General features: G+C 53.3%; 1 protein-coding gene across 1 annotated transcript in view; it reads left to right on the forward strand.

Annotated features, from left to right (window-relative positions):
• Positions 1 to 19,364, forward strand: part of GLG1 (golgi glycoprotein 1) — a gene marked incomplete at its 5' end in the record, with an annotated part of 66,167 nt that continues 46,803 nt past the window's right edge. The window contains one exon of the mRNA XM_082769732.1: positions 1 to 384. Within this exon, the coding sequence (XP_082625858.1) occupies positions 1 to 384 (384 nt within the window). The remainder of the gene's footprint in view (positions 385 to 19,364) is intronic.

A 19,364-nucleotide genomic window follows, 5' to 3' on the forward strand; every position in this document is an offset into this window, starting at 1 on the left:
ATGGCGCCGTGCGGACGTGTCCGGGGCCGCGGGCCGGGCCCCGCGCTCCTCCCGCTCCTGCTCCTCGCCACAGCGGCCGCGGCGGCCGGGCCGGCCCCGGGAGCTCCCCCGGTGCCCGGAGGGGCCCTGCAGGGACCTGGAGGAGGAGCAGCGATGGTGGGAGGAGGAGGAGGAGGTGGAGGTGGTGGTGGAGGAGGAGGAGGAGGAGGAGGTGGCGGCCCGCGGGGGCCCCGGAGCGGTGTTGGAGGTGGAGGGGGGGGCTCCGGCGGCGGCTGGAAGCTGTCTGAGGAGGCGGTGTGCCGCGAGGACGTGGTGCGGCTCTGCTCCAAGCACAGCTGGGCCAACAACCTGGCCGTGCTCGAGTGCCTGCAGGATGTCCGCGAGGTGAGGGGCCGGGCCGCGGGGGGAGGCGGCGAACAAAGGGGGGGGGGGCGGGGGGGGCTCAGGGGGTCCCTCACGGGTCCCTCAATGCCCCCTCAGGGCCCCCGAGGCGCTGCAGCCCTCAGGAGTTCTCCAGGAGGGGGCCCTGCTGGCCCTCACGGGGGCGCTGAGGGGTCCTGGGGGCTCTCCCGTGGTCTCTGTTTTTTTTTTTTTAGGGTCCTGGGGGGCTCCGGGGGTCGCCACCCAGCAGGCAGGGGCCGTCAGCGCTGCCCCCACGCCGAGGGGGTGTGAGGGGGCTGTGGGGGGGGTTCCTCTGGTGTGGGGTGGCCTCAGGGGGGTTTCGGGGCCCATCCGCCACCCCGCTTGCTGGTGGGGTTTGGGGGGCTGTGGGGGGGTGGTTTTGGTGGGCAGGGGGCGGTGCTGGTGCTGAGTTTTTGGTTTCCTTTCTGTCAAGTCCGAGAACATCAGGCCAGGGCGGTTTTAAGGCTTTGAGCAAGCGGGGAGGTGTTTGGGGCAAAAACTGCTCGTTTCTCACCCGTTATTTTGGGGGCAGCAGACGGCAGCGACTCGATGGCTGCTGTCACCAAGGGGAGCTTTGGGGTGGGCAACCGGTGGTGATTTCCAGCTTAACCCCCCCCCAAAGACCTTGGTTTGGGGTTTTAATCCAACTTCGGGCTTAACGTTGGACATGCGAGGTGCCGACAACAGCTACCCTGATGCCTGAGCCCACCGGGGCCCCAAAGTGCTCGGGGTTTGCTGCAGGAACACCTCGCCCCATGCCGGGGGCTCCGGGGCCCTTTGTAGGGCGGCGCCGTCCCCGAGCCCCTCCGGGTGTCCGGGCTGCAGGAGGTGCCTCAGGAGCCAGCCGCCTGCCAAAAGACGAGCCCTTGTTATTCCTTTCTTTCCAATTGTGAGGCTCCTCCCTTCTTCTTTCTTTTTTTTTTTTTTTTCTTTTTTTTTTTTTTTTATTCCTCACGCTCCCAGTGCTTATTGGTTTTCAGCCATTTTAGCGCACAGGACCTCTCAGCGGTGCTGTTCAGCAGCTCTCAGCCGGGATGGTCGGGCTGTTTTATGGAGTTCAAGGGGCTCGGGGGGGTGCCTGGCTTCGTTTCGGCAGGTAGGAGCCCGGGTCGGTGCTGAGCCTGCTTGTGGTTTTCCTTTCCCTTTGGGGTCGACATCCCAGGCAGCGGTGGGACACCCGGGGTGAGGTTTCTCCCCAAAGGAGCCCCTGTTCAGCGAAAAGAGTTGTAAATGTTGGGCTGCACGTGGGCCAGGCATCCCCTGGGGGGTTTTCTTTGTGCCGGAGGCAGCAGCTGAGGAACCGAGTGGTGTTTCAGCTGTTACCCCTATTGGAAAAACTTCTTGCAGCTGGCGTGGGCAGCACCTGAAGTGTAGCAGTCCCGTCTGGTAGGGGGGAGAGCGACGACAAGCTGAAGTTTTTGGAGCCTGGTTAAAAAAAAAAAAAAAATAAAAGTTGGGCTGCAGCAAAAGGCAGCTGCCTTTTTCATGGCTCTTCAGGTGGTTTTGTTTTTCTTGATGGAAAAATTCCTCTGAAGTGGAGAAACTTCCAGTTTGGAACTGGGAGCAGTACTGAGAGCAGCACCTTTTTTTTTTTCCCCTTGATAATGTGATACGGAATAGCGACGGTACTCTAAAACCGGAGTAATCGGGAGCTGTGTGAAACCTTTCTTCAGATTTCGTAGCCCGCAGGTGAGCGGGATGACTTGTTCTGGTGGCCTGTGTGAGCGCCACGGCTGTGTGGTTCTGGTATCTGCCGCTTCGGGGCACGTCCTCCCCTTGTCCCTGCTGGCTGATCGTGAGATTTGTGGTTCTGGTTGGTGGGTTACAGGGGAATGCTGAGAGAAGCTGTGTAACAGGAACTTAGAAAAAAAGAAATAAGATAGAAACAAGGTAGAGCTGTCAAAAAACCCAAACCTTGCTTTTTAAAGGTCTGGCTGCGAGAGGTTGCTTGTAGCCTGTTGATTTGAAGCGTTCTTAACACAGGTAGTTAAGCACTGCATATTTTTAAAATTTTTTCAAAAAAAAACAAACATCAGACTGATCTGAAATACTTCTACAAAGCCAAGGAGGTGCTGGAGGGGACCTGCTGCCCTCCAGGTGTGGTTCAACCCAAGGACAGGACCTCCCCTTGCTCTCCCTGCTTTCCTCTCCTGGCAGAGCAGTGCGAGGCTGCTCCTGACCCGCAGCATGGAGCGGGCTGAGCCTGCCAGCTTAAACGTCCTGGTAATCAGCAAAACGCACGTTTGGGTGAGTTTTCTGAGTGCTTTTCTTCTTCTACTTCAAGTGATTTGCGTGCTGGTTGCGTCGCTGTTTGGAGTTACTTCAACGTTGCCATCAGAGCTCTTGTTTTCATCTGAGCAGTTTCATGCTGAGACATGGAAGGAGCAGAAGCGGGGTGCTGCGTGCGTTTGTCTTTCAAAATTGTGTTTTAAAGAGTGTTTTTCCAAGCGATTCCCGTTGCCAGCCTGCTCCTAGGGAGACTTCAGAGCCTGCCTGTCTCTGAGTGTGAAGGCTGCAGCTTGGAGCTCTCCTTTACGAGCTGCCCATTAAGCTAATTTTCGTGGTGGTTCTAGTACAAAGAAACCCATGAAATATTCACATATTTGCCAGGTGAGTTTCTTTTCATGTTTAATGATGATTTGCATTTGAAGCATGACCGAGTTGTTGATTTCTGAGGTAGGAAACGTTAGCAGGTATGGAAATACCTCAGCCAGGGAAGCACTGTACGGGTTTCTTAGCATCATTTTACTGTTAATGCATCTCAGGTCTGATTAATTGGCGAGCTAACTCGGTGTCATGATTGTTGAGCATTGCACTTGTAAAAATATATATATATATATGAAGTGTTTGTGTGAGCTAGCAATGACAATGCACATCCACCGGTGTAATTTTGATGCAGGATAAGGCAAAGTAATTTTTGTTGAGCTCAAAGGGTCACGGTGGAGGTGGGATGAGCCCTTGGGGTTTGGGCTGCTTCATCCGGAGGGGATGGGCTTCTTTGGTAGCGCCCTTACGGCAGGGATGGGGTAACTGGGCCAAAATGCTCTGCTTTTTGGGGAAAAACGCGTCTCTTTTGGCATTGGGGACGGGTTAAGGACAAGGGAGGCCAATCCTAAAGCCTTGAGGGTGGTTGTTTCGCTGCTTGCTCTGTGGGGTTGCTCCGGCAGTGCCTACAGCAGGATCATCGGCTTCAGACATCAGCACACGCAGGGATTTGTTTTTAAGGCGATGATCAGAAACCTGGAGGATGTACCTTAAGCCTCGCCGAGGGCTTTGCTTCTGCTGTCCCTTTTTTCTGAGGGCTGTTGAGCCGGTGCTGGTTCAGAGCCACCCGTGTGGGGCACGGGATCCAGGGACTGTGACATCCATAAGGGGAACAGGGGTGATTCTTCCCAGCAGCTGAAGTTGAGCTAATTTGAGAGGCTGAATTAATGATGGGTCTGGAGCTGGAGGCTGGATGCTGTATGAGGGGAAGCCCCTGTCCCTGTCCTGGAGATCTCCAGGTAGCATTCTGCCTTGGGCTGGGCTTGACGAAGAATTCCTGGTGGTTTGTGGTGGGTGCAAGTTGATTTGGACCCTCGGTATGGTTTCTCCTCCTCCTATAACCTGTAGAGGGGAGATGGATCCTCCAAAGGCGAAGGAAAGGAGTGGTTTGGCTCGGGAGGAGGGGATCTGGAAGGGTAAGGTTTGGGAGAACAACGAGCAGCAGCAAAAGAAAATGGAGTTGAGACTGGAACACTGCCGGTGGCTCCGGAGCCATGTTTCTGTTCTGTCCCCAATCTTTCCACGTGCCCAGGTACTACAAGCCCAAATTACTCCAGGCTTTTATGGTCAGGTCCTTCAGTGAAACCCTAAACACACTTCAGCAGCCTTGTTTGTGATGGGGACGCCTTCGGCATCTGCCTTTGGCTTCCCGTGGGGCGCAGCGGGCCTTGCGAGCCCGGCGTGGGCTGGCTCTGATCCCTGAGCAGCCCGGTGGCTCCTCACCCCTTTTATACTGCCACGTGTCCCCATGTGTGCCTCCAAGCATGAGCTGAGCGAGCCGTGCCATGGTTTGGTGACAGAGTGACCATCTCAGCCCTCTAGGCAGATCCGAGGCTGGGTGGTGGCAGTAGGGCCGGGTACGGGTGGTTTTTCCCCCCGCTTACAGCCCCTTCTCCTTGGGGACATCACGCTTGGAACCAAAAGGTTTGAAGGAAGAGTTCCTAGGCAGGCTGTGTGCCGTGTTCCTGGTCCAGGGATGGTGTCCAGATGCTCGATGGAGCAGCTTCCCAGCACGTGAGCACCACTTTCCTGGTAGGCTCTGCTTGTCTCGCTCTGTTGGGAGGTGCGCGCTTGCTTCTGAAAAAGCCTTGCAGGTATTCTTCCTGATTTAAAAAAAAAAAGGGGGAAGAATTGGATGGATAAAAGGTCTAGGTAATTACCTTTTCATTTGAAATCTTGCTTCACAATAACTTTTTGATCTTCTAATTTAGTTTTAAGCTCTGTGAAGTTGGTTGCTATGGCACTTAAAATAAAATAAATCAGGGCTGCTGGCTGCTGGCTCTGTCATCGTGGGGTCCTCTCAGGTTTTGGGTGTTTGGTTCCCAGGTACCCGTGGTGCTGGGTCAGGTCAGGAGCAGGGAGCTCTCTTCCCCGGGCACCAGCGTATGGGGTTTAAGGCTGTTGGTGGGCATCCAGTGCCTCTTTGTCAGGTAGCACGAGGACAGATGCATGTTAATCATGCTGACACCAGGACGGGGACGTTTATTTGCTGCAGTTCTTTTGGGCAGAGACACAAACAAAACATTAGGAACAACTGGAGTGACAAAAAGGTAGGATTTGATGTGCTGAGCCTTGCTCTACGTGCCCACAGTGCTTTCAGCTACTGCAGCTGCAAGAGTGGAGCGTGTTTGTGAAACACTTCTCATAGTTCTTTGGTCCTGGGGAGGTCGAGTCCCTCCTGGAGGTGGCAGCCAGCTCTGTTGGTGCAGCTGAGGTGAACAGCCACATGGCAGCCCTGCTGTGTGGAATTATTCATCCAAATGTGCTGGGTTCTGCTTTAAAACAAAATGCCTAACCCACCCCAACACCTGTCTGTGATCTGGTGCTAGATCCGTTGGGTTTTAACAGGAGACTTCACCGCTCCTCCTTGTGCTCAGTAGTTTGATAATTGAGGCTTTTCTAGACCGTTGGGTCACTGCCTGGTAAAATGCCACCAAGCGAGCGGCAAAGCAAGCTCAGCAGAGCGTGCCTTCTCTGAAGGGATGAAGTAATTGCCCTACAAAAAACTCGTGGTGGAATTAAAAAGAAAAAAGAAAAGCTGCCCGGCTCCTAAACCTGCTGCAGCGGTCCAGAGTCAACGTCCATCGGATGGGTCTCCAGCTGAGCTGAAGGAAGGTCTGGAAGAAGCTTGAAGTGAGTTATTGTTGTCAGCTTGGTGTCTGTCCCTGCGTGTGGCCTGTCCTTTAAGCCTGTGGGTCTAAAGAAGTGGATGGCAGCATAATCCTTGTACTGTAGGGTTGGACAGGCCAGTTGTGACTTGGAGCCCCCAGTCAGTGCAGGCAGAGAGAGCTGTTGGCTGGGATTCACGCTTTCCAAGCCTTCTCTGCTGCTCCTCACGTAACCCTTGGGGTGCCCCCTTGTTTTTTTGGCTGTCAGTTCAGAGTTGGTGCTACAAGCACAGCGCTCGTGGTGTTTGGGTGTTGGAGACACGTGCTGGGTGTGCTGCTGTGCACAGCTGCTGGACCTCACCAAAGCCTCAGGAGCTGACTGCACAAGCACCAGGTACGCTGGCACAGCTTTTCTTGCTGCCAACCTTGTGAACGAAGGCTCAGTCTTCTGTCTGTCATAGTTAGCATTGTTAAAGGAGCACGGAGAAGTCTCTAATTCCCATTTCATGGCTGGTGATTGGAGCTGTGCTCCTAACGAGTCGTGTGGAGCACCGCGTGGGGAGGGCTCGTCAGCCGGCCTGGGACAGGGGACATTCACCGTGCTGTAGTGTGGTTGTGATGGGAGGTGTCTTGTGGGAGCCTTAATAATCCGTTTTTTCTGCTTTAAACATGGATTTTCTGCGAGTGCCTGCTTTTCAGGCAGGGATTCAGCAGGATTTCAGGTCAGCACTTACCAGAGGGAAACGCGGTTAGGGGCTGCTCAGCAGCCGTGGCTAGAGAACGGCTGCTCGAGTCAGTGTCTGCAGCAGGACTCGAAGGTCTCGTGGAAGTGGTAACGTGGCCTATTTCTCAGCTTCCAGACAGCTGTCTTCACTCATTTTGTTTCTACTTAGCCAGATCAAGTTGTTGTTTCGGCAGAAGAAGCCAAAATGCTGACTTATGGCGCGGGTCCTCCCTGCGTCTTGTGCAGTGAGCGAGGGCGGCGTTGGGCCTGCCTCGAGAAATCCCAACACAGCATCAGACAGAAGTGTGGGGCTCTTCCTTTTTCTCCACACAACGAGCCATCACCAAAAATCCTCCCGTCCCAGCCCACAGCAGTGCGTGGTACCCTCGACCAGCACCGCGTCTGTTCTGCCTCGGGGCTGTCCACGCCAAACCCAGTGCTCGTGCTTGGAGGCTGCATCGTTCCTCTGAGCAGCTCCCAGCTGAGACCAGGTCCTCTTTTAGAAGATCTGGTGTGCTGTCTGAGATGGGCCAAGTCCTTCCTGTGGGTTACGGTCGGGGAGCAGGGATGGCTCCAGATAGCACGGCAGCGTTATCAAGGTTGCCATCCCGACGTGCTCCTGGGGAGCTGGGACCTTGTTGGGCTCTGCTTTGGGGCTGGGATGTGGGGAGGTCAGAGATTTGCCTTAAACAAAAAGCCACCTCTGTGAATGTAACAGGACAGTAAAAAGGAAGACCTTAAAAACAAGGGAAGAGAGTAACCCACAGCCCTTAGGTACTCACGTGATCGAGATCCTCTCTGTCACCTCACAACGTTATCGTTTCAGGTTTAAGGCAGGGTATTTCATACGCTTTGATTGCTCTGTTCTGAAATGGGGCCAGAAGAGCCTTTCCGAACTGAACTTTTGTTCTCAGGAAGCACTTAAAAATAAACTCGAGGAGCCAGCCCGATATTGCAGCGCGCTACCTTGGGAGCCGCGCTGCTGGAAGCACTTCTGAGCAGCCCTTTTGGGGCTTGGCACGGCTTTCCTTCGGCTCTTTGCTCGCCTGGTGCAGGCTCTCTCCTAGCATTAAAAGCCATAAAACGAGGTGAGGCAGGAGGTCAGCTCTGGAAGGTGGTGGAGCGATGGCTCGGCTCCAGGAGCGCTGCCCACGGGTGGCGTTTGGGGAGCTGCTGGCTGCTTTGTGGTGCCCTGAGCAGTGCCGCATCGACGTGGATCCCACCCGTAATGCTGCTTTGGGTGCTGTGCTCAGGCATAAACCCATGGCTTTCACAGTAAGATTCCTTCTGTGTGTGCTGCTAACCCCGAGTCACCTGGAGACATGAGCTTGGTGCCCTCCTGCTGCTCCTGCTTGGAGAGAGAGATGTGCCGAGGGTCCTCCTCCCCATTTCATGGCCATGTTCAGCATCAAAGGTGGATGCTCTTCTTTTTCCTTTAACATGGAATTTGTTATATTTGTTGTTTTTCACGTGTCAAACCGAGGCCACGCTAGCCAAATCTTAATCGAGTCTTTCCAAGGCACAAGAGCTGTTCCTCCAGCCTGGTCTCGTGCAGAAAGCTTTCTTTTTTTCCTAGAAGCAGGTTGTAGTGCCCCATGGGGTGAGGTGGCCTTTGGTGCTGATAAAAGTCACGGGCTTGGCCTGATGACACGAGCACGGTGGCTGGAAGGAGCGAGTGGCTTTGAGGAAAAGCAAATAGGAGGCTTCTGTCAGAACCTTTCAGTGCTTGGATTGCCTGGCACATGGCTGGGATTTTGGCCACGGGAATATTTACGTTGAAGTCTTAATGGTTTTGGCTGGGTGACAAAGCGATAGACTCCTCCTTGCCCTGGAAGAGGTGTAGGATCAGCTGAGTCTTCAAGAAGAGTCCTCCAGTTGAGTTTTCCCTCTTATTGAGGGAAACACGGCTAAAAGCTGTCGGAATTGCCCTTGCTCCCTGGAGAGATGCCCATGGGGTGGAGGAGAGGCCTGCCCTGCTGGTCACGCTCGTGCTTGAATAACCTGACATACCCCAAATTATTTCATGTGATCAAGGGCTGTTTGTTTTTTTTTAAGGTGTTTAATTTTTACAAAACCCGTTAGTGAACCTAAGCTGAAATTTTCTGAGCTGAGCAGCGAGTTGCAAGTAACTTAAAGAGAGCCCCCAGTTGGCTTGGGGACTAAATCACTGTGGGATTGCCCCTCTCCCATGAGGGGAAACAGCTCTAGCTTGGATTTCTTTATCAGCATTATCTTTTTTTGTCTCTGTATGGAGGAGCTGGCCTCTGCGGGCACTCCCCAGGATATTTCAATGTAGCTGCTGCCAGAGGAGCTCAGAGAGACTCTGGGGGTAAAACGCGGTGTGTCCAGCGTGGCCTTCAGGTTCCAGATGTAGCTCGTCCACCTGAAGACTTTCTGCACTCGATTCGCCTCATTTATTCCCAAATTGTTTGCTTGCAGCCCCGTTCTCTGTTTCTAATGCTCCCTTTTGAAGGAGGGGTTGTCTCGGGAGTGTGTCCGGCCGTTCAGGGCAAGGAATGTGCACTGCATGGGATCAAAAGCCTGGCTTGGGTTCTTTTAACATGGTGATAGCAGAGATGGGGTGGGCTAACTACGTACATATTTAGGTTTTTCCTTTCTCAGCCGGTCACCTTGTCTCGTGGCAGGCAGGGAACAGATCATAAGGTTCTGATTTCCCTTCCCCAGGGGTTTTTGTGCTTCTCCAAAAGCCCCCTTTGTAAGGCCAGCCTTCCCTGGTGCCGAGGCACAATCAGCTTACAGCTTTCAGCACCTCATACAATTAACACCAATCGGGGCACGTTTGGGGTCTAGGCAACTGATTTGACTCATGGAAACTAATTAAATTTAGGAACAATTAGCTTCCAATGGCTGCTGGCCCTCCTGCTTCGGACGTTACCATCCTCGGACAGACCGAGCTGTGAGCTGAGGCCCCAGAACTGGCAGCCAAAGTTCAGGAGAGGAATTGGTCCCATCCACGTGGGATGGATGGGGCGAGGATGTGGTGAAGCCCTGGTGCAGGACGAGGTGTCCCTCCTGGGGGCTGCCTGGGGGGGGTGAGCGCTCTGCACCTGTGGCACGCGGCCGCGTAAATGAATTCCGATGAGATGACTGGGGAGCCTAATGGAAAGCATGCTTTAATGAACCCCGGCTAATTACTCTATTAAGTTCTTGATCAATACACTGGAGACGCCTCAAACTACTCGCAAATTTATTTTTTTTTTAAATCTGCTATATATATATTTAAATTTTTCTGCATATCATCAAAACAACTGGGGATGCTTGGTCTGCAGAGCTCTGGTTCGCCGGGGCTTTAGGTATTTGGAGGCCATCAGTACTCGAGGCTGAAGCCTTAAATGCTCCCAAAAACTTGAATTATGAAAGTTTTAGGGGATGAAGGAATGGGTTTGAAAGAGCTGATAGTTGGAGGGAACGCAAGTTTTTGAATAACGTTATAAATACCTAGATTATTCCAATATTTAGATGTATTGAAATCTGTTTTGTGCTGTAGGCTTGGAACCTGCTTCACGTTCCTGCTGCAGGCTGAGGAGGCAGGAGGTGTGTGTGGCTCCCTAACAGAGGGAATAGCCTGGAAATATTTGCATGTGTGTATGTCGAGGTGACCCGTAGCAGAGCCGTGGCTGGTGGTATCTCACACTTGGTTTTCTGCGCTTCCCTGTGCGTGAATTGGTGTCAGTGGACGCCAGGTCTCGGCGGGTGGGAGCAGACAATGAGGGCACGCTGAGGCTTTAGGCACCGCTCAAAGGTTTACCCCTTCCTGTGCTTCAGATGGTGGCACAGGGGGCTGGGAAGAAGCGTGTGTCTTATTTCCAGAAGTGGAGGCACTAAGAGGAGCGCCCTGTAACCAGGCACCGGGTTGTGCTGGCTTAGAAACGGCCACGAGCACCCAGGTCCTGCTGAAGATCCCAAACCCTCGCTGGGTCCTGCTGGATTCAGCAGCTGATCACTGACGGAATTGATCCTGAGCCCCTGAGCTTTCCAGAATTGAGCCTGGCAGGTGGTTAGGGGTACAAACAGCCTTACAGCTCCATTGTTAGACCCCAAACACCTGTGTGAACTTGGAGGAAGTCCACGGAGATGTCACCTGAAGGCAGCACGATGAGAGAGCAGAGCACGGCTGGGTCCTGGACTTCTGCAGGCGTTATTAGAGGCTTGAAATGTGCTGCAAAAACCTTCTGGGAAGAGGCAAAGCCCGTCTGTGGTTTCAGTGGATGCCTGGTGAGGGTCCCGCTGCGTGCTCTGCTGGCAGCCCAGCGAACGTGGGGAAAACGCCGTGGTCCTTTGGCCTTCATAGGAGAAAAAGCGATGAGTTTTTTTGCAGTAATAGTGCAGGATTTCCATCATTTACTGCTTAATTTTGTGTAATTCCCTGGCCGATAACATAATTGAATTTTGAGCTTTCCCTCGGCCTCTTGGGTGCCTGAAAGCAAAGCAGGGTGTCCCGCGATGGGCTGGCTCCTGGCCTTAAACCCATCTCTGCAGGCGGTGCTGAGGATGTGGGGGCACAGCTGGCCCTAGGGACCTGTGGCTGAATGGGGATGGCCCCAAACCTTCAGCTCCTGGCCCCCAAACCTGGCTCAGCTGCAGCTCCTGGAGCTCATCGTGGCACCCAACGTGCCCCAAAGGGCTGGAGCCCTGTGGGGGGCTGTAGGGGGCGAGGGCTGGAGGGTTTGGAGGAGACACGTGGAGTTCGGCGTCTGGGATGTGTCCAGCCTGTTGCCTCTGGCTCTGCAATACCAACAGAAATTAAAAATACAATAAATGAGGCCTGGCCTGGTAATACCGTGGCTCTTTTTTTTTTGATTGGCATGGTTATTTTCTAATAACTCCAAGCAATCAATCTCGGAGGCTCTGGATAAAAGAAATCTCAGAAGCCACGCTGCCTGCGAGGCTCATGAGTGAGGGTGAGCAGCACTGAGTGAGGTTTATGGGGTTTGGCAACGTCAGCCCCCTAAACCTGAGCTGAGGGGGGCTCTGATTTCCGCACAGCTCCCCAAGTATTGCGGGGTGTGAGGCAGCTTGAAGGTAAGGGGGTGTTGCAAGATGTGCTTCCAGGTGCCTGAACTGCCCCTGGTGCTTTTTTTCCTTAATCCTGGTGCTGCCAGTGAGTGGGATGGGCCCGTTTAGGCTCCCTCTCTGTTATTTCCCCCACCTGGTGTGGCTCAGGTGGGTTTCTTTGCTCTGCAGGTCTCAGAGCTGCTGTGTCCCCACGTGGCTGCTCCGGGGCTCCTCGCTGACCAGGGATGTTGCTGGAGGCCCAGTGGGGTGAGGAATGCATCCCTGTCCTCCCCAGCCCCAATGGGAAGGCTGTCTGCTGTAATTTCCTGCTGACCTGTTCCTAATTAGCATGCAAATTAACTCCTTGGTGCTGGAGATGGGAAATCCCTGGCATCTGTTGCAGCTCCAGCCTGCCTGCATTGCCCCTGCTGCAGCGGGGCAATTCCCCCGCTACCAAAAGGCTCCTTCCTGCACTTAACAAAAACCATTTTTCTGGGGGGATTGGGGTGCCTGTTGCCTCTTGCAGGGGGTCGTTTGGGGTGTTGTAGGCTCCTTGAAGCCAGCTGTCAGGAGGGCTGCGCTTCTCGGAGGCGTTGCAGTGATTTTGGGAAGAGATTGGGGTCTGCAGAGCAGTGTTAGGGGTGCCAGCGAGGTGAGGATATCACTGTTATCGGTGCTTGTCATCGCTTAAAATTGAGGTTTTCATTAAATGCTGTTACACACGTCTTTAGGAAGAGGCTTTGTTCATCAGGCAGGAGTTAATTTGGTGTGGGTATGGTCAGAGAGCAGGGCTGTGCCTTTGTCCTTGAGGCATCTCCTTATCCAACATCACTTATCTTTACCTCTTCATCATTCCTGTGCCCCCATCCCCTACCCCAAGGATGGCAGCAGTTGATCGAGTAAAATTGTCACGATCTGCTTAAGGTTCAATAAAACCCCGCTTGGTTTTGGGGTCGCAGCTTGTTTCTGGTGCTGGCAACTCAGAGAGATCTTTGATGCGAGCTGGGCAAATCAGGAATGGAAAGGGTGAGGCAGGTAAATGCTCAGAAGCCTGTTTTTCCCCCACGCAGCTGAAGTTTGTTAGTTTTGTGGAGTTTGCTGTTAGTTTGGGCCGGTTCGGTCGCAGGCAGTGCCGCATCCTCACATCGTCGTTCTAGGAGTAGCTCCGTGAAAAACTGCATCTGGAGGAGCCTGAGGATAAGGGAAGACTTCTGAAAAGCCAGCATGAGTGGCTCTTCAACGCGGGAGAACTGTTGCGGGCTGTGCTTTGCCTTTCGAGCAGGTGGAGGTCTCCCTTAGGAGAATTAAGCCCAAATGAAGGCACCTTGCTGCTGGCTGCCTGCCGCTGCGCCGAGCCCCGGAGCTGCACGCCTCCCTGCAGGACAGCACAAAGCCTCGCTCTGCTAATCCCATCCCGCTGCAACTTTCAAGAGAAGACGGGGGAGAAGGATCAAGCCTTCAGCTCAGATAATTGATGGATTAACTCCCTTTTTCCTTATCTCTGAGGGCAGGGAGAGCCGGCTGCTGGCTGAGCCCCACCTGCCTTACCAAGACCTCGCCGGTTCCACCGAGGCTTCCCGTGGTGCCTCCCAGAAATGCCTTGCTGAGCGTTTTATGGGGTGTCCTAGTGCAAGAAGTCAGCAGGCTTAGTGCCCCACCGGGGTTCAGGTCCGTGTGATGGGCTGCTCAGTTTTTAAAGCGGCACAGAGGGAGATGGGCTCCCCCAGATAACCCTGTGCCATGCTGGGGACTTGCTGCCTCCGCTGCTGGAGGGGGATCTTGCAGCAGGGGGAACTTGCAGGGTTGGTGCCTGTCCCCCGAGGCTGGGCAGATGTCCTTGCACCTTCCTGCAGAGCAAACCACAGCCAGTGGGTTTTGCAGAAGTGGTTTTTATTTGGGTAGCTGCAGAGCTCCCGTCCTCCCGCTGCCGGGGGCTGCGCTCGGTGCCATCCTCGCTCAGCTCGTCCTTCAGCAGCGGGGATCAGCCCAGGGCGGCTCGCTGGGAAGCGTGAGAGAGGGATATGTGCTTTAATAAGGCACTTGCTTCCCCGTGGAACAGCTCGGCTTTCTGGAGGCTGTGGTCTTTGAGCAGTTGGTTGCTTGAGGACACGGATCTGCCACCGGGAGAGCAGCGCTCGCGCTCCGAGAAGCGGCTTGGCGAGTTCAAATGGGCAGAAGCCTCGTTTGTCTGCAATTATTACTTGCAAATGTGTGAACCTGTGGGAAACTGCCGCGCTGGCGCTTGTGGTGACACGCCGGGGAGCTTAGTCAGAGCAAAATAACCCTCCTCGAAGCAGGTCGGGTTTGGCGCGGGGGCTCTTGCGGTTGCCGCATGCCTCCAGCAACGCCGTGCTGGCCTGCAGAGTGCTCGGGCTGCAAGCTGTGGGCTCTGCATACAGCTGCCGGCGTCGCTGGTAAGGAACAAATTACCATTTTTGCTGTTCCTCTTGGTTTTGAGACCCACGGTGCATCTTAGCACAGGAAGACGCGTTGGTGAAGGCTTCAGAATAAGGCCTGAAACTTCCTGAGATTAATCTGTAAGTGGCTACCTTTTTTTCATCCAGTTTGCATTCTGCTCTGCCACAGCAGAATTATATTTATATGTATTTACATATATATATATACGTGTACCTGCCCATTTATTTATCTGGGAGCAGGGCAGTGGCAGCTCAGGTTTTCCTGTGTCACCTTCACCGCCAGCGGCTGCCGTGAGCAACTTCACATCTGAAAAGCAGCAACTGAGCGGCTCCCCCACCCCCAGGGGTTCCTGAGAAGCAGGGAGGGTGACTTTTATGGGTTTGGGGTTTATTCTGTGCTTGCAGAGTCAACATTGTTGTAAAACTGCAGCTTGGGCTTTGATAAGCTTCACCTGAATCGCTGTGCTTAAATGCACCCAAAAGGACCCCAAAAGCCTCACTCTGTGGGATCTTGGCCTCTTGGCCTCTCAACGTCAAGGCTAGTTGGGTGATTTGGTAGATTATCAGTTATAAAAACATCCTCAGGTGCCTCGGGTTGCCCCAGGGAAGCTGGTAGATGCCCCGTTACGGCTCCAGATGTAAACCTGAATTTACCGAGTGCAATTCTGGGGGCTTCAGGAAGCCTGAAAATGCTGGTTTTTTGGAACGCTTGGTCCATGTGCGGTAAAGTGAAAAATGCCTGAATGTGGCAGTTCTTAACTAGCTCCGAGGCTTTTCTGTCACTGCCTCTTGTTCCCGAGGGCAGCTGGGATGGAGCTAATGTGGTGCCGTGCCCCCGGATCGCCGGAGCCAGGAGCTGTGCGGCTGCAAAATGCAGCTGGTGGTGGTGCACCAACAGAGGAGAGACCTGGCTCTCCCCGCACAGGGCAGCATCTCCTCCTTCCTGCAACATCTGAGCTCAGATGTAGTTGATAAAAGGGAAGCCATAGTACAGGGATTTTTTTTTTTTATTGGGGGGAAACCCCGATGGTTGCATCTCGGTGCCAAATAATCGCTGGAGGAATCGCGCTCTTGGGTTTCTTCTCCATCTGCTTCTGTTTTTCAGATGCCTCAAACTCTGCTCGTGTCACGCTTGGGCTCGTACCCAAACGGTGCCAGCGGAGCCCTGGATGCTCATTTTTTAGCCTGTGTTTTCCTGAGGCTCAGTTTCCACCCAGAAGAGCAGCGTGTGCCTCGTGGCAGAGGCGGCTTCCCTGCTCTTGTGCCAGGCACAAAGGTTCCTGCCTCACCTAGGAACACGCAGCTTCTTCCTGCTGGTGTTTAGTGCCTCTCTTCTGGGTTTTATCTTGCCTTGAATTGTCACAGGACAATCATATCTTCAGCCTCTTCTCTACTCCGGGTTATATGACAGGTGTAAAAATGCCTGCATAAATTACTTGATAATCTGGGGGGTATTTGTATGGAGGCTGGCACCCAGCAGCTAATTTCTCCCTGAGCAAGACTGCCTGGTCTGGTCAAGGACACCAAAAAAAAGAAATAAAAATAATACATTTTATATATATATATATATATATATAAATTTATTTATTTTTTTTGGCAGCGGTGTTGACCTGTGCGTAAATCATTTTGGTCTTACCTTGGTGTTGCAAAAGCTGCACACCACCAGCACCTTCTTTCCCCTTGTCATTCAGATAGAGATCTGCTTGCAAGGGACTTAAATGCTTGCGTGGGGTAACAAAAATAATAAAAAAGGCACCTCTGTGAGGGCAGTGCCATTGGGTTTTCCCCTGCACACCCCCAGGAGCTTGCTGCTGCCTTTGTGTCGTGTGCGCAGTTGGGATCTTTGTTCTACTTTGGTATGAGGGGATTTCTTAAAGTCCTCTTCTGAGTGTTACTTGCTAAGGAAAACAGCTTTACTCTGCCTGTTGGGTGGGACCAAATGGTCTCGCTGCGTTCTGCAGCTGTCTGAGCTTTGCCATCAGCGAGCTGCAAGTCCCCATGAAAACTGGGGCCTGTCCGCTGTGGATTTCCACAGGGGCAGAGCTTTCTAGCTCCACGTTCATCCTGCAGTCACACCTGGCCTTCAGGTGGTAGGAGAACATCACTGTGATGTGAACAACCATCAATAACAGCCATCTACCGACCATCAGCAGTGACCAGTGTGTGCCAAGTGACCTCTGCTACCTGTTATGGACTTCAGCTCTGAAGTTCCCTTGGATGAAACCAAAAAAAAATCAAGGATTTGGCGTGGAGGATCGTGCTAGGTGGGGACGGGGTCACTGCTTTCCCTCCCTGTCCCTCCTTCCCCCGTTATTTCACTCCATAGATGTTAGCAGAGGAGCTGGAGGTGTGCTCAGGCTTTTAATTGCAGCTTGTCTTTATTCATAGCTTTTTAAGTGGGAGTTATGGAAGCGGTAATTGGAAGGATTTGTGTGCAGGTGTCTGGCTCCCCGCTACCAGTAAGGCGTCTTTCTACTAACGCTGCTTTCCAGAAAGCTCCTGAGCTCACTTAACATCCAGCACCGAGTACGTATTATGTTTTCTTTTTTTAAGCTTGCTCATCTGTGTAAAACTAGTCAGCTGTAATTTCTTCCCTTGGCCTAAGGGAAGCTGATCTGGCTGCTTACCGTGGTATCATTTTAAATCCTCCGAATTACCATCGCAGCCAGCATTTTCAAGCAAAGCGCTTGGCTGAGCGGCTCTAGCTATCTATATCACGATTGAGCCCAGCAGTTTGAGCTGAAAAACGCTTGTGCATTTGGGAAGGAGCCCTCAGAAACACGCAGGGCACTGAAGGCAGCTTCCTCCGGCAGAAGAGGCAGCTCCGTGCCCCTGCCTGCCTTCTCCTGGGGACCAGTCAGCTCGAACCCCTGACATAGCTGCAATAAGGCAGCCCCGAGCCCTTTATCGGAGGGATAAACCAGAGGAAGGAGCTTTGGATCTGCAGCAAGGCTTTTGTTTGCGTCTTCTGAAGGCGAGCGGAATTTTGATTTGCTGGTTTGCTGCTAGTCCCATGGAAACCTTGCTTTCGCGGTGCCTCGGAAGACTTACTCACGTTGAATTCTGTTGAACAAAATCCAAATGATTTTATCTGGGGTTAAAATAAACATTCGAGTTTGCTTTTTCCTCCAGTAACGCAAGGAAAACATTGTGATTCATCCGGGTTAAAGTTCTGCCGCCTCTGCACCCAGCGCCGCCGTGGGCTTGTGCCGTTGAAGAAACGTTGCCCAGGCAAAAAAAAAAAAAAAAAAAAAAAAAAAAAAAAAAGGAAACAAATGCATGTAAATCAGGTTGGTTTACATCTAGACCCTTCAAACGACTCGTCGCTCGCATCCACCTCTCCCGTGCGTCCCGCTATCGGGTTCCTAAACAGCGCCAGGCGCGATGAATCAGGCCCGGGCTGGTGACTCACTGCCCTGCTGCTGCAGATGTCTCCAGCAGCCCTTTCTGGAGAGCTCCTCCGATGCGAAACGCAGCTCCCCGGGGAGCAGCCGCCAGGCAGCAGCCACCTTCATTCAGTCTGCTCGGTGCTGAAGGAGAACCCGAGCAGTGAAGGAGAACCCGAGCAGTAAAACTCCCCGGTGGCCGCGGGGCTGGGGTCCAGTCGCTCCCCGCCGAGCCTCATGCCAGCAGAATTCGTTTGGTAAATGCCCTCGGTGTTTATTTAATCCGGTGTTTTCTTGCTTTGCAGTGAGACGCCGCGCTCTGCCCCTTGGCAGGCCTGAAGCAGCCCTGCCTTTTTCACCTCGGAGGAGGCGTTGGCACCGCAGGCTTGCTGAAAGTTTCCAGCGTCCCCTTGCGCACGAGGTCCAGGCGTGCGTTGCCAAAGCACAGCAAAGGCTAGCTAGTAAGGGGAAAAAAATAAAGCCTGGGCCATGCCACATTGTACCAGCTCCAGGAATTAAAATCCTGATCTCAGCGTGGCACCGAGAGGCTCAGCACATCCGTCGGGTCCTGAGCCAGCGTGCGCCCGGCTCATGTGGGTGCTGGCACCTCGGGCCCGTTGGGCTGGCCCGGAGCAGGGAGCACCCCTGGCAAGTTGTGCATCGGCTGGCCTCGGCTTGGCTTCCTGCTCCCCTCCTTTTTCTCTCTGTGGCTCTCAGGAGAGAGGAGAAGCAGACGCCAGGGAAATCAATTTACCACCACGATTTGCGTCGCTCCCAGGCAGGTTGATTTAAATAAGCCAGAAGCCCAGATTTGAATAATTTCAGTCTTGCTTGAACGCTGTAGTAATCTTTCTAGAGTTTTCTAGGCTGGTTATATTATTTTGTGGCTAATTTTAGCCTTCGCTGCCAAGCTTGGTGTTTTTCTTGACTAAATTGATAAGCTCTGTAATTATTTAAATGCTCGCATCTTAATGTTTGTATCTTTTAAATAACGTTTAAAAATGGTAAGGCATTATCTCCTGAATTACTTCTCCATTCATCAAGCTGCTTTTGGATGGAAGTGGCGATTTAATTAAGAAGTAGACGATGAGTATTGTTAAAGCAGAACCGAAATAAATATGGGATCAGAGCAGTCGCTGCATGTGGGAAAACCTCTGTGACTTCTTCGAAGTCTTGCTGTCCTGGTCACGACCTTAAGATTTGCATAAATGATTTTTTTTTTTTTTTATTTCTTAGTTTATGAAAAAAAAGAGATTTTCAGTTCCTCCTCAGTGGCCTCAGGGTACGGCGTGATGGAGAACACGCTCTGCCCGTGTGGGTTCCTGGAGCAGCAGCTGAAGGCTCACAGTGGCAGCGTGTTACAGGGCTCCTGTATCGCCGTCCTCAGCACCAGCAGCCCCCCGGGGATCCCCCAAAATCCTGCTCCTGCTGCCCCAGATCACCCCATGATCTCTAGGGTGGGCGCATCTTCCCCAGCCTTGTTCCTGGCTCCATCCCGTGGACGCTTGCTTCGTCTCCCTGTCATCGAGGAGAGGTCTCGGCTCTCCCTGCTGCACGCACTCCCAAATTTCTTGCATTTCTTGGTGGGATGTGCTGCTGGTGGGCAGCTCTTTGTGACCGAAACCCCTCGCGGCTTGTCCCAGGCACTGCACAGCTCCGTGCTGCTTTCTGAAATCGCCCTCTGAAGCACCAGGCAGCGTAGGGAGCAGGATTTTTTTTGGCACACGTCTCCCCTGCAGCCCTCCTCTTAGCGAGGGTCTCCAAGTGGGAGCAGGGCACCGTGTGCCTCTGGGGCTCCCCAAAAACATCCCACAGGCTTCTGTGGGTGGAGGTGAGAGTCTCACCGAAGGGATGCTGTGGGGAGTTGCCCCTCACCGCCGCCCCAGGCCTGTTTTTGCTTCCTGCCAGCTTCCCAGAGGAGTTCATCGAGGCGTCTCTCTGCGGTTTTGGCCTCCGCAGTGGGACAGGACGCGCTGCTTTTCAGCAACCAGGCGGCTTTCTGCCGAGAAGTTTCTTTGGGAGAGCTCGGGAACGAGTAACGGAGGAA

The sequence above is a fragment of the Aythya marila genome (assembly GCF_965140915.1).
Source record: "Aythya marila genome assembly, chromosome: 12".
Lineage (NCBI taxonomy): Eukaryota > Metazoa > Chordata > Aves > Anseriformes > Anatidae > Aythya > Aythya marila.